The 16,107-nt window shown below is 44.2% G+C and overlaps 1 protein-coding gene across 1 annotated transcript in view; it reads right to left on the reverse strand.

The window, feature by feature from the left end:
- The window catches only part of CHRNA2 (cholinergic receptor nicotinic alpha 2 subunit), a 127,059-nt gene that overhangs the window by 54,072 nt on the left and 56,880 nt on the right, over nucleotides 1-16,107 (reverse strand). Inside the window, exon 3 of the mRNA XM_073624882.1 lies at nucleotides 12,229-12,380. Within this exon, the coding sequence (XP_073480983.1) occupies nucleotides 12,229-12,380 (152 nt within the window). The remainder of the gene's footprint in view (nucleotides 1-12,228; nucleotides 12,381-16,107) is intronic.

Genomic DNA, 16,107 nt, shown 5'->3' on the forward strand with positions numbered 1-16,107 from the left:
AATGCCAGGGTTTACTATTGCATCCACTGTTACCAATGCTGGAGGTTATTGTTGTGTTCACTTTCTTCAATGTGTGAGTTTATTATTGCATCCACTGATACCAATGCTGGGGGTTATTATTATTGTGTCCACTGACACCAGTGCCGGGGGGTTATTATTGCATACATTGACACCAATGCTGGGTGTTACTTTTGTGTCCACTCACACCAATGCTGGGTGTTACTGTTGTGTCCACTCACACCAATGCTGGAGGTTATTATTATTATGTTTCCACTGACACTAATCCTCTCTGCTGCCTTTTGAAACAGTTGACCACCCCCTCCTCCTTAAAAAACTCAATTTGCTTGGACTCCATGGCTGCGCTCTCTGTTGGATCAAATATTACCTATCTCACCGTACCGTCAATGTCACTTACAACTCCACTTCCTCCGCTCCAACTCCCCTTACTGTTGGGGTCCACCAAGGTTCTGTCCTTGGACCTCTACTATTCTCGATCTACACATCCTCCCTGAGTCAACGAATAGCCTCCCATGGCTTCTGCTACCACTTATTTGCCAATGACACCCAAATCTATCTCTCTACACCTCAGCTCACCCCATCAGTCTTCTCAGGCTTCACTAATTTACTAACAGACATATCAGTCTGGATGTCACATCACTTCTATAAACTGAATCTATCTAAATCCGAGCTCATAATATTTCCTCCCCCATGTGCCACTTCCCCTGATCTCTCTGTCAAGATTAATGGCACAACTATCATTCCGTCCCCACATGCCAGGGTGCTAAAGGTAACCCTAGACTCTGAACTGTCCTTTCAGGCATCCAATCCCCGTCCATATCTTGCCGCCTCAACCTCCGCAACATCTCTAGTTTACCCCCCTTTTTAACCAATGGCACCACAAAGCTTCTATTTCACTCCCTAGTCATCTCTCGACTACTGCAACTCCATCCTCATTGGATTACCTTTACATAGACTATCCCCCCTTCAGGCCATAATAAATGCTGCTGTAAGACTCATCAACCTTACCAACCATTCAGTGTCCTCCACCCCTCTCTGCCAATACCTCCGCTGGCTTCCACTCACCAAACAAATAAAATTCAAAGTACTAAAAATAATTTACAAAGCCATCCACAACTCTGCCCCCAAGTTACATAACTAACCTAGTTTCAAAATACCAACGAAGCCGCTGTCTTCGGTCCTCCCAAGACCTCCTGCTCTCTAGCTCCCTTGTCACCTCATCCCATGCTCACCTCCAGAAATTCCCCAGAGCTTCTCCCATCCTTTGGAACTCCCTACCCCAATCTATCCATCTTTAGACAGTTCCTGAAAACCCTTCTCCTTAAAGAAGCCTATCCTGCTTCTAACTAATACACTGTTTTACTTTCTCCATCAGCTCATCCCCCACAGCTATTACCTTTTGTATCAATTGACCCTCCCTCTTAGATTGTAAGCTCTAACGAACAGGGTCCTCTGATTCCTCTTGTACCAAATTGTAATGTAACTGTAATGTCTGCCTTCATGTTGTAAACGGTTGGCACTATATAAATCCTGCATAATAATAATAAAAAAAATTCTGTGAGTTATTATTGTATCCACTGACACCAATGCCAGGGGTTATTATTGCATCCACTGATATCAATGCTGGGGGTTATTATTGTGTCCACTGGCACCAGTCCATGGGGTTATTATTGTGTCCACTGACACCAATGCCAGGGGTTATTATTGCATCCACTGATATCAATGCTGGGGGTTATTATTGTGTCCACTGGCACCAGTCCATGGGGTTATTATTGTGTCCACTGACACCAATGCCAGGGGTTATTATTGCATCCACTGATATCAATGCTGGGGGTTATTATTGTGTCCACTGGCACCAGTCCAGGGGGTTATTATTGCAGCCACTGATGTCAATGCTGGGCATTATTATTGCATTCATTGATACCAATGCTGGAGGTTATTATTGTGTTCACTCATACCAAAGCTGGGAATTATTATTGTGTCCACTGACACCAATGCTTGGGTTTATTATTGCAGTCACAGACACCAATGCTGGGGGTTAGAATTGCAGCCACAGACACCAGTCCTGGGGCTTTGATATTGCAGTCATGGGCATCAATTCTGTGGGTTATTATTGTGCCCATTGATACCAATGCTGGGGGTTATTATTGTGTCCACTGACGCCAATGCTGAGGGTTATTATTGTGACCTCCGACACCAACGTTAAGGATTGACTTTAAAGACATTGGCTAAACCTCCACATCTCCCAGATAGAAATGTTATTGCAAGTATTCCCACTGACTGACCCATATATAGGGATAACACCCTACATTGACCTTTCCCAAGCACAGTCCTAGCAGGAAAACATCTGCTGCCACTCACCAAAGCATTAGGCAACTGCAAAATTCGATAGCGGTGGGGGTAGCTTTTCAAACTGCTAGTAACCAAAAATGGGGATGCTCCCGCTGTCTTCAACATAAAATAGGGCTTTTACCCTTAAGATGAAAGCAACAACCACAACCCATGATCTACTAGCAGATGTCCAACTGAATGAGCCTACAACCTTGTTGTTACCAATTGCATTGATGCCCTCAGTTCCCTCTGTGCGTTTACAACTCGATACTGACAAATATGAACGTTTGAATTATGCTGTGATTATGCTGCACTTACTCATCTTCCTTCTTATTCTTAACAGCGATGTTATGAAGTCTATGGGATCGAACCAAGAGTCTCATGTTCTTTACATTGGTCCTTCTTGTGTGTTTTGTTACCAGCTGTTTTCCATTTTTTTCCTCAAGTATTTCAAGATGACATGACCTTGCACTCTATGGTTTATGGCAGTCTGCAATCAGGAGGATGCTGAATTCCATTTGCAACAGCGGTTTCTTTACGTCACAGGGCCATAAGAGGTATTTAGACCTTTCATTCCATCTAGAACAAACACTCAGCCACTTCACAACTGACTCACCACCATCACAAACATGGTACTTAAATGCTGGTCAATGAATGCTAAAGGACTGAACAGCTCATACAAACATAAAGCCCTTTGAGATGACGCTGGTAAAAACCCTAGAAATATAATCTGTGTCCAAGAAACTCACTTCAAGTTGACAAACTATCTATTTTCAAGCATAAACAATTATCTTATTGCTTACACCAAAGACCACCATTTCATCAGAGGTCTCTCTACACACTATAGTCCTCCCATCACATCAAAGTACCCCCTATACATCAGAGGCCTGATGCCCCCCCCCCCTATCACCACAGATTCCCCCATCACCACAGGTGTCCGAGGTTCCCCATCACATCAGAGCATCAGAGCCCTCACTTCACATTAGATTCCCTGTTCACGTTTTAGGCCCACATCATGTCAGATGTCTCCCTACACATCAGAGTCCCCCCACCAAATCTAAGTCCTCACTATACCTCAGAGGCCCCCCCCCCATTACACCAGAGCACCCCCTGACAAAGTCCCCCCATCTTATCAGAATTTATCCATCACATCAGAGTCTACCATCACCACAGAACCCCCCACCAAATCACAGAGTCCTCTCATCCATTTCTGATGCAGAGCAAACTGGGTCTAATTCTCGCGGCACTCCAGGAAATAAACCTAAATGGTTGAAAAACATTGAAAGTATGACTACAGATCGGTATTTTGGTAGAGACTTATAGCATATAATACAGATTTACAACATGCACACGTCTACATAATACAGACCATTCCCATAAGGTATCATGTCAAGCATAGTTCAAATTTAATTTAATAAATAAAAAAAATTGGAAGAGGTAATGACCTGAGAAGAAGGAAGAAAAACAACAAAAGGTGACATATTGGGTCTATTGCTTACGCCAATAACACAAGTCATGTTTAAACTGAAAGCTTTGCCTTGGAGTGTCAGAGCCGCTCATCCCACTGGCAGTGGAGTGTTTTCAGAGCATTCTGTGTATAGGTACTATAGGCATTGACAATTACTTCAAAGAAGTCAGGGGTCATTAAGTGGTCCTCAATGACTGATTATCATTCATCTAACAGAAAAACAAATGGGCCACTATAGTTGCTATAATTAGCTGAATAAAGGTCTACCACTATGGTCAACAGGGCTAAAAGGGTGATAAGACTATCTGTTTCCCCCATCACGTCACAGTCCCCTAACCATCACATCATATTTGCCCCATCACATCAGAGTCCCTCCATCACTTCAGCAAGTTCCCTTTATCACGGAATCCCCTCCTCACATCAGAAGCCCCACTTTTCCCATAAGAGTCCCCCTATACATCAGAATTTGCCTTGTATTAGGAGTGTATACATTTACTTTTGTGTACTATTGATTTCACAGACTCTAACTGTAGTGACTGATGTATAGCAAGGACTTTGATGTGACGGGGGGACTCTGCTGTGTAGGGAAACCTCTGACGTGATGTGGGCCTAAGACGTGAATAGGGAATCTGATGTGAAGAGAGGGCTCTAATGTGATGGGGGCCTCGGACGCTGTGATAAGAGGACCCTGTGGTGATAAAGGGGCCTCAGATGTATAGGGGGGACTTTGATGTGATTGGGGGACTATAGTGTGTAAGGAGACCTCTGATGTAATGATGGCCTCTGGCTCTGGCATAAAAGCAGGAATTCTGATGTAAAGGGGAACTTTTGATGTTATGCAGGGATCTCTGATTTAAAGGGGGGCTTCTGGTGTGATGGAGGGACCTCTGATGTGATGGGGGAAACTGACATAAAGGGAGATCTTGGTGTGATGGGGGGGGGACCTCTGATGTAATGGGGGGACACTGATGTGAAAGGAGATCTTAATGTGCTGGGGGACCTCTGATGAGATGGGGGGACACTGACGTGAAGGGGGATCTTAATGGTATGGGGGACCTCTAATGTGATTGGGGGACACTGATGTGAAAGGGGGCCTCTAATGTGATGTGGAACCTCTGATATAATCTCTAATGTGAATGAGGACCTATCATTTGATGGGGAGGTCTCTGATATAATGAGGGACCTCTGATGTGATGGGGAGGCCTCTGATTTAATGGGGGACCTCTGATATGAAGGGGGACCGTTTAGGTGATGGGGAGGCCTCTGATTTAATGGGGGACCTCTGATGTAATGGGGACCTTTGATGTGATGGGGGACCTCTGATGTGAAGAACAGACCTCTGATGTAATTGGGGTGACCTCTGATGTGATGTGGGGGACCTCTGTTGTGAAGGAGGGACCTCTGATGTAATCGGGGTGACCTCTAATGTGATGGTGGACCCCTGATGTGAAAGATGAACCTCTGATGTGAAGGATGAACCTCTGATGTGAAGGAGGGACCTCTGATGTGAAGGAGGGACCTCTGATGTGAAGGAGGGACCTCTGATGTAATTGGGGTGACCTCTGATGTGATGTGGGGGACCTCTGATGTGATGGGCTTCTTATGTGAAATTAATTTCATCATGACAGTTGTGTGCAACCACCCTAGACTCATGTGGGGACCTCTGATGTGATGGTGGACCTCTGATGTGATGTGGGGGACCTCTGATGTAAAGGTGGACCTCTGATGTGAAGAACGGACCTCTGATGTGAAGGATGAACCTCTGATGTGAAGGATGAACCTCTGATGTGAAGGAGGGACCTCTGATGTAATTGGGGTGACCTCTGATGTGATGTGGGGGACCTCTGATGTGATGTGGGGGACCTCTGATGTAAAGGTGGACCTCTGATGTGAAGAACGGACCTCTGATGTGAAGGATGAACCTCTGATGTGAAGCATGAACCTCTGATGTGAAGGAGGGACCTCTGATGTGAAGGAGGGACCTCTGATGTGAAGGAGGGACCTCTGATGTGAAGGAGGGACCTCTGATGTGAAGGAGGGACCTCTGATGTAATTGGGGTGACCTCTGATGTGATGTGGGGGACCTCTGATGTTATGGGCTTCTCATGTGAAATTAATTTCATCATGACAGTTTGTGCAACCACCCTAGACTAACATTTACATTTTTTTTTTAAGTTTTAGACTGGAGTAGATTTTGCATACTTTTAAAGGGTACCATGACTTGAGAAACAGTGATCTATGTCATGAAACCAATAAAACTAGTTTTAAACTAATGAAGATATGTTACGAAATGGTGTACATTTGATTGTCACCTACTGCTATCAATGCATTTGTGGAATAACATGTAGATTACTCAAAATTATTGCACTGCAATGTCACGCAGGTCAGCCTTCATTTATCCAATGCTCCATATTCCTCATCCTCCTTTGTTCCCTTTACTGAACATGACAGCCGCAGTGAACGCCATACACACCAGTAATTGATAGATTACACGTGTATTGAACTGTGTAGGATTTATTTCATATTAATCACTGCCTGTTCACACATTCAGCACTCACAGATCTGCAGTACAGGCAAAAAAGGCACGTCTCCCTTAATGTATAGCCGCTGAGATAAACTATGTGAGATGTCCATGGAAAATTAGCAGGTAAGGTGATGTACTCATGGTAACAGCAATAGGAAAGAAGAAGAATTATAGCGATTAGTGCTCTATGCAAATATAAAAAAAATTTGAGGACTCATGCACACAGCATAAAATTCATAGCATGAAATATAAAATAAAAATATATAAATAATAGGTTAAATGTAAAGGTTGGATACAAACTGCTTTTAAGGTAATTAATTAATAATAATAATTAAAATGATGGTTATTATTATTATTCAGGATTTATATAGCACCAAGAGGGTTAAGAGGGCCCTGCTTGGATAACAGAAAAAGTATATACAAAAGAAATTAAACTTTAATTTTTTAAAACATTATGTATTGTGCTGCCTATGTTTACATTATTGTTATTTTATAATTTTAGCATATATATATATATATATATATATATATATATATATATATATATATATATATATATATACATACACACACTATATATATATATATATATATATATATATATATATATATATATATATATATATATATATATATATATATATATATATATATATATATATATATATATATATATATATATATATATATATATATATATATAAAATATATTATTAATCAATCAAAAATAAGTCTCTTAAAAATGTTAAAGGCGGATACAAACTGATTTCAATGGAATTATTAATAATTGATAACAATATTAATGCAGAAAGAAATAAAGGGAACAGGGCTATATTATATTATTATCATATTAAAATATCATCATATGTTTTATTGTATTGAACATAATAATAATGATAAATTGTGATAAATTATAATAATTACAAAAATTATAATAAATTATGATATATATTAATAAATACAACAAAAAAAGTTTATGCAACTAAATTCAACTTTTTTTTTAAATTATTATTTTTTATTATTGTGGGTATTCCAGAGAAATGACATACATGATGAGCAAGGCACCATAGAAAAGAGTAATGCCTGATGTCCCAATATTCATTGGTAGATTATAAGATGATATTGTATACAACATTATGCAGAGACTAAGTTTATACAAGAAGTGATTTGAAGTGAGACAAAAAAATAAGCAAAAAAAATGAAACAAATAAAAAAAAAAATAAAATAAATAAACAAGTAAACAAAAAAGTAACTTTGTTAATTTTTTTGAAAGCAAATAAATTCCCTGAAATCCTGAACACAGCATCACACGTGGAAACCATCTTATGTTGCTGAAAGGCTAAAATCCATTTCATGGACGGTATTTGCTGCATGGGGATATGGTGTGGCGCAATGTGCAGAAAGCATTGGCCTTCTACCTATTCACATTCTGTTACTATGGAAGTGTATTGGCGGTATTAGGCACACAATGGCTGTTTATCCATTTTCTATCACCTCTCCTTCTGTACTGCTTGATAACGTATAAAAAAAAAAAAAAAAAAATTGAATCCTTATTATGTGCGGGATTACGAGATAAATCCACATTGCTGGGTAATTGTGTACACCGGACTGACTCAGAATAAAACCTTCACTTCAAGGATTTGCCATGGTGACTATGAAACGGTATGTGTTGGGGAAGCGCACTTCTATGAAGACATCAGTGCACATGGTACCTACTACGTACAGTAACACCCAAAGCCGGCCAAATGGTTTTCTAGGCTTCTTAGAGGCAAAGGTTCTGCACCCATTCAACCCTTTCCAATGTGGTACTTTGCAGCCCACGTTATGTGTGTTGCAGTGCATTGAGCATTGTCACCCTATAACAGGAAGTGCTTGAATAAAGACCTTCATGGCAGGATTACCAGGGACTTTATTCAAAAAAGCTATAGATTTAGAAAAAGAAAAGTGTATCAAAAGTCGTATGTGGGCATTACCTAGGGTGGACTGCATGCAATAACATCCTGCCTATGATCCCCCACTCCACCAGACTGGCCTCCACCCCAAGACAAGGAGTGGGCAGGAGGGGTGGCTGCCCTGGGCACAGTGGTATCATGTGAGGCAGAGGGGGGGCACCACGACAAGGTTAGGGGGAGGGGACTTTTGTTGGGAAGGGTAATTCGGGGGGGGGGGGGAGATAAAAATTGTAAGGAACATTCTTCCCACTGATCACCAATGTAAGGAACATTCTTCCCACTGATCACCAATGTAAGGAGCATTCTTCTCACTGATCACCAATGTAAGGAACATTCTTCTCACTGATCACCAATGTAAGGAACATTCTTCTCACTGATCACCAATGTAAGGAGCATTCTTCCCACTGATCACCAATGTAAGGGACATTCTTCCCACTGATCACCAATGTAAGGAGCATTCTACCCACTGATCACCAATGTAAGGAGCATTCTTCCCACTGACCACCAATGTAAGGGACATTCTTCCCACTGATCACCAATGTAAGGAGCATTCTTCCCACTGACCACCAATGTAAGGAGCATTCTTCCCACTGATCACCAATGTAAGGAACATTCTTCACACTGATCATCAATGTAAGGAACATTCTTCCCACTGATCACCAATGTAAGGAGCATTCTTCCCACTGATCACCAATGTAAGGAACATTCTTCCCACTGACCACCAATGTAAGGAACATTCTTCCCACTGACCACCAATGTAAGGAACATTCTTCCCACTGATCACCAATGTAAGGAACATTCTTCCCACTGATCACCAATGTAAGGAACATTCTTCCCACTGATCACCAATGTAAGGAACATTCTTCCCACTGATCACCAATGTAAGGAACATTCTTCACACTGATCATCAATGTAAGGAACATTCTTCCCACTGATCACCAATGTAAGGAGCATTCTTCCCACTGATCACCAATGTAAGGAACATTCTTCCCACTGATCACCAATGTAAGGAACATTCTTCCCACTGACCACCAATGTAAGGAACATTCTTCCCACTGATCACCAATGTAAGGAACATTCTTCACACTGATCACCAATGTAAGGAACATTCTTCCCACTGATCACCAATGTAAGGAGCATTCTTCCCACTGACCTCCATTCTTCTCTCTGACCAATTACATCGGTGTTCAGTGGGAAGAATACACCTTACATTGGTGGATAATGGGAATAATGCTCCTTACATTGATGGATAATGGGGAGAATGGAGAAACGCCCCGACGAACACCCTGCAATGCACTAAGTACTGCACAGTGCATTTTGCGCCCCCTGATTGGGCAAAGCTTTGCCCAATCAGGGCGCAGTGTAAGCCAGTTGTTAAGGAGTGGGGCCGGGAAGCCGGCCTATAGCAGAATGACAGCTGGGTGGTGGTTCAGTTATCCTGACTGGGCGCCCGTGGGGGCAGGCATCGCGGCGATCGGTAGTGCGGTGTGTCAGTCTGACACACCACTACACCGATCTCGGTAAAGAGCGGAGGCTCTTTACCACGTGATCAGCCATGTCCAATCACGGCTGATCACAATGTAAACAGGAAGAGCCGTTGATCGGCTTTTCCTCACTTGCGTCTGACAGACGCGAGTAGAGGAGAGCCAATTGGCGGCTCTCCTGACGGGGGGGGGGTCTGCGCTGATTCATTAGCAGCGCAGCCCCCCCTCGGATGCCCACACTGGACCACCAGGGAAGCCCCCAACATGTGGATGGCCAGGTACGTACCCCATGGTCATCCACATATACAAAAATATGCCAAATATATGCCAATCAGTGCCCACAAATGGACACTGACTGGCAACATTATGCAGCAGATCAGACAAGTGATGCCCAACAATGCCACCCATCGGTGTCATCAGTGCCACCTCTCAGTGCCCATCGATGCCCATCAGTGCCCACCTATCAGTGACCATCAGTGCCCATCCGTGCCACCCATAAGTACCCATCAGTGCCACCCATAAGTACCCATCAGTGCCGCCTATGAGTGCCCATCAGTGCCGCATACCAGTGCCACCTATCAGTGCCGCCTATCAGTGCCCATCAGTGCCTATCAGTGCGACCTCATCAGTGCGACCTCATTGATGCCACCTCATCGGTGCCCATTGATGCCGCCTTATCAGTGCCCGTCATTGAAGGAGAAAACATACTTATGTACATTTTTTTTTAACAGAAACGAAGAAAAACTTAATTTTTTTCAAAATTTTCAGTCTTTTTTTATTTGTTGCACAAAAAATAAAAATTGCAGAGGTGATCAAATACCACCAAAAAAAATCTCTATTTGTGGGAACAAAATTATAAAAAAATGTGTTTGGGTACAGTGTAGCATGACCGCGCAATTGTCATTCAAATTGCAACAGCGCTGGAAGCTGAAAATTGGTTTGGGTAGGAAGTTGTATAAGTACCTGGTATTGAAGTGGTTAACATCCGATGAGTCAGCTGTCAATGGGTTTCCCCCCTTTGGGTCTGGAGGGATTTGAAGGGGAGCCCCAAAGCGAAATGAAAATAAAAATGGCATGGGGTCTCCCCCAAAATTCATACCAGACTCTTATCCAGGCATGCAGTCTGGCGAGCACCCCCCTCCTCCTGAACCATACCAGGCCCTCAACATGAGGGGGTGGGTGCTTTGGGGCAGGGACGGCACGTGATGTCAGAAGGGGCGGTGCCACTGGGTGACATAGCCAGGTGCCGCTGCCCCTTGCCTATATAAGAAATGTCAAAGCACAGAGTAAGCAAACCGCGGGAGCCAAAAGTGTTTTTCATTTTTTTTATTTTTCGGGTCCGGCGAGACTGGGATTGACGATGAATTTACATCGAGGGACACTTTTTTTTTTTTTTTTAAAAAAGGGTTTGTCAAAAATTCTCTTGTGTTACTTTTTTGTATTACTTTTGTACACTTTTTTGGTGAATGGATAGGGGTACTGTGTACCCGATACCCATTCACATTGGGGGGGCGAGGCAGGATTTGGGGGCCCCCTTAGTAAAGGGGGCTTCCAGATTCCGATAAGCCCCCCACCCACAGATCCCGACAACCACAACCCAGGGTTGTCGGGAAGAGGCCCTTGTCCCCTTGGCCTCAAAGCACCCACCTCCCCAATGTTGAGGGCATATGGCCTGGTATGGTTCAGGAGGGGGCACTCACTCACCCCCCCTCCCCTTTCCTGACCTGCCAGGCTGCATGCCTGGATAAGGGTCTGGTGTAGATTTTGGGGGGACCCCCACACCGTTTTTTTTTTTCAATTTTGTCATGGGGTTCCCCCCCAAATCCATACCAGACCTGAAGGGCCTGGTATGGACCGGGGGGGACCCATGCCGTTTTTTTCTTTTTTTTTTTCAATAGCCGGGTGTCGGAAATTGCAACTGCGAGTCATTTTAAATGTGATTTGACTCTTTTTTTTCTTTAGAAATGTAATTTCTGTTGTAGCATGTTTTGTGCATGCTACAGATGCGTCAGTTTACAGGCACATTAAGGGGACCCCCCAGGCGCTATACATAAACAAATTTTTCATTTTTATTGTTGCACTTTAAGCATAATTAAAATCACTGCTCCTGAAAAAAATATTGTTTTTAGTAATTTTTTTTTATTGATACATGTCCCCCAGGGCAGTACCCTGACCCCCATACCCCTTCTATGGCCAATTATTTGCATTTAAGCCTTCAAAATGGGCACTTCAATGGGGTTTTGCCGTTCGGGTTAGAACAGTTCCCCTGTTCGGGAGTTCTGCTGAGAACAGAACAGGGGCGGTGTTCGGCCCATCTCTAGTGATCAGTAATGCCATTCGAGTGGATTGGCCCCTCAAAGCTAACCTGAGACAAGGGATACATATGCCCAAATACTTTGGCCATCGTGAAGGACATTAGCATTTTAGAGTATTGATCAATATTGCACTCACCACATCTATGAGCTGGGCAATAGACAATCCAAACTTGACAATGACGACATCTGAGGTATTTGGTACTGGCCTGGACCATCGATTATACCCTCTGAATAGGCTCTTGAACAGTCGTTCTTCTGCGTGAGTGCGCGTCCTCTGCAGACATGACACTGATGGATAAGGAGACCAAGTTCAGAATTAGTTATTAGTAACTAGCCCTTTTCTGGCACTTTTTGATTACAAGTCAAAATCAGTTCTTATCAAAGTATCAGTCGCCTCTATATATACATTCCTATGCTTTAACACACTATATATATATATATATATATATATATATTTATTAATTATAGATGGGCTTTCTACATGTGGCTTCCACTCCCCACCACCATCCATGGGGGGTTCCTTTCCCGGGGAGTGCCTTCTTATGTTGGTTATTCTATCTGTGTTATGGGGATCACCGCCTCAGCTCCCGGGGCTAATGACCCACCCGGCTGGCCCTTGCCCTCCATTACCCGTGCCCAGATTCATGATTGGTCTGTAAGTATGAGTGGGGGACTTACTCTTGTATTATTCCTTTTAATTATTATCCTATCTAATACTTACCTTTAATACTTCTATAGACATCTACACCGCATCTGTTCCCGAAGAGTGGCAACGTAGCAACGAAACGCGTCGAGCTATCTGATGCCTTCTATGCTACTTTTATATACTACCTATAACATGTTCTTTTGGATTCTACCAATTTGAATACAAATTATGTCTATTACTGTGGAGACACGCATTAACCACTTGCCGACTGCTGCACGCCGATGTACATCGGCACAATGGCAGCGGTGGGCAAATGGGCGTACCTGTACGCGCCCTTTAATTGGCGGGGCTAGCGGGCACGTGCGCGTACAGCGTGACTGTGCTCGCGGGACCCGCGGACTCGATGTCCGCCGGTCTCCCGGTGATCGTGTCACCAAGCCGCAGAACGGGGAGATGCCTATGTAAAAAAGGCATTTCCCCGTTCTGCCTAGTGACATGACAGAGATCACTGCTCCCTGTCATCGGGAGCAGTGATCGCTGTCCTGTCAGTGGTAGCCCATCCCCCCCCCCCACAGTTAGAACCACTCCCTAGGACACACTTAACCCCTTGATCGCCCCCTAGTGTTTAACCCCTTCCCTGCCAGTGTCATTTACACAGTAATCAGTGCATTTTTATAGCACTGATCACCAAAATAGTGTCAAAAGTGTCCGATGTGTCCGCCATAATGTCGCAGTCACGCTAAAAATTGCAGATCGCCGCCATTACTAATAAAAATTAAATAGATAATAAATAAATATGCCATAAAACTATCCCGTTTTTGTAACTTTTGTGCAAACCAATCAATATACGCTTATTGCGATTTTAATGCACACTGTGAGAAGCAATGAAATCAGAGTAGGCCATTTCAGTATAGGAGAGGAGCTTTTACAAGACTTAAGAGAAGGCCAGAAGTCAGACACACCCCACCCAGTGAGTGCCGGAAGAAAGCCAACCAGCACCTAGGGCGAAGATGACAAATCACACCTCTCTCCTCTGTAAAGTCTGCCTCCAATTCTCTTACCCACATACAGAGTGCACCACAGCCCTCCATATGAAAACACTGCGCCTGGGGCATCCTCTCCTCCTGCCCCTCCCTTGCCCCAGCCCCGATCCCACCACTACTATATTAGCCGTAGTTGACGCTGGAGCCGGAGTTCAGCTTTAAGGAAGTTTCATCCCGTAAATTGCAACGCATGTCTCACGTTCCTAATCTGTTGATCACTTGCGCTTAGGGTGTGCGGAATTATCTGTGCGCTGTGGCGTGTATATAAAGGATTAGTCGGTTCCATTGTTCTCCGGGGGACCGTGGGTGGACAATTTGATGTGGATGCTGCTTAGAAATTCTGCTACAGTCTACAGTTCTTTTCTGTCTTTTCTTTAATGTATTTTTCAGTTAACCAAAGTAATTTTCTTTATTGGTCCCCCCCGGAGCCAAAAGAGCAAATACAAAGACAAAACATGTTTATATCATGATTTACCTGTCTAAAGAGTGGAAGAATAAAGAAGATGTCACCTCAACATTTCCTATTCCTGGTATATCCTTGCTGTACCATGTACTTGTATGAGAAAGTATCCTGTTCTCTTTGTATTGCTTCCCTTGTGCAAAATCCCTGGTGATCCTGCCATCCCCTCTAATTTCCTATTTCAAACTGACCACGCTAGGCATGACAGCACTTTCACCCCAGTGTGGTCATTTTTCCTCCAATGATCATACTTGTGCTAACATGCCTCCACCTGCACACCCATTCACTGGGAAGATCAGTGTACTGCTGTTTCTCCACCACCAGCTCTCCAAGCCCCTTATGCAGCGGTGTCACTGCCCCGCCTCCTCCAGAATCTATGGACTCCTGGTAAACGTCACCACAAGCCTGCAACACTCTCCATCCTCTAATTTCCTCCAATGATCATACTTCTGCTAACACGCCTCCACCTGCACACCCATTCACTGGGAAGATCAGTGTACTGCTGTTTCTCCACCACCAGCTCTCCAAGCCCATTATGCAGCGGTGTCACTGCCCCGCCTCCTCCAGAATCTATGGTGAACATCAAAACAATGCTGCAACACTCTCCATCATCTAAAGACACCCAAGTACCTCCCACCCATCAGCCCAGTCTCTATTCTCATCTAAGCGTTCCGTGAACCAGGGGTGGCCCGTTCATTAAGGGTGCACGGGCACCGCTCCCCCCATCTACCATGTGCCCCTTTCAGGATGCCAGATGCATGGATTCCAATGGGTGTGGGTGTTTTTTTTAAGCACCTGATTAGAGCCAGAGGCTCTAATAGGCTTCAAAATAGGGTGGGCTAGGGGTACAGAGAATGCACTCCGAGCCCACCCAGGTGTGTTTAATAGCGAATGAATATTCACTATAGTAACACTAATCCTCCTCCCGGCCAATCTAGAAGCAGGAAGCAGACAGCGAGCAAGCCAGGGGAGGGCGGTTGAGGTGCCGCCGGGAGGGGGGGTGGTTGTTTGCCCCCCCCCCCCCAAAAAAAGCCACCAGCCACCACTGCATTGGTATCAGTGTGAGGAATCATTGGTGTCAGTGGGAAGAATAGTGCCCCATCATTGGTGTCAGTGGGTGGAATAGTGCCCCATCATTGGTGTCAGTGGGTGGAATAGTGTCCCATCATTGGTATGAGTGTAAGGAATAGTGCCCCATCATTGGTGTCAGTGAGAGAAATAGTGCCTCACCATTGGTATCAGTGTGAGGAATAGTGCCCCATCATTGGTGTCAGTGGGTGGAATAGTGTCCCATCATTGGTATGAGTGTAAGGAATAGTGCCCCATCATTGGTGTCAGTGAGAGAAATAGTGCCTCGCCATTGGTATCAGTGTGAGGAATAGTGCTCCATCATTGGTGTCAGTGGGAAGAACAGTGCCCCATAATTATTATCAGTGGAAGGAATAGTGATCCATCATTGGTGTCAGTGGGAGAAATAGTGCCCCATCATTGCTTTCAGTGGAAGCAATAATGCCCCATTGTTGGTGTCAGTGGGAGGAATAGTGCCTTATTGTTGGTGTTGGTGGGGGAGGAATAGTGCCCCTTCATTGGTGTCAGTGGGTGGAATAGTTCCCGCACATTGGTGTCAGAGGGAAGAATAGTGCCCCATTATTGGTGTCAGTTGGTGGAATAGTGCCCCATCATTGGTGTCAATGGGTGGAGGGGTGCCCATCATTGGTATCGGTAGGATAAATAGCCCTCCATTGTTTGTGTTAGTGACCCAAAAGCCAGGTAAAGGCAAGCGAAGGGCTGCATCTGGCCTAGGCCACAGTTGGGGGACCACTATGGTAGGCATAAGATGCTTATACTTACCTATTCTCAGGGTGG

The sequence above is a fragment of the Aquarana catesbeiana genome, linkage group LG04, assembly GCF_042186555.1.
Source record: "Aquarana catesbeiana isolate 2022-GZ linkage group LG04, ASM4218655v1, whole genome shotgun sequence".
In the NCBI taxonomy this organism is placed as follows: domain Eukaryota; kingdom Metazoa; phylum Chordata; class Amphibia; order Anura; family Ranidae; genus Aquarana; species Aquarana catesbeiana.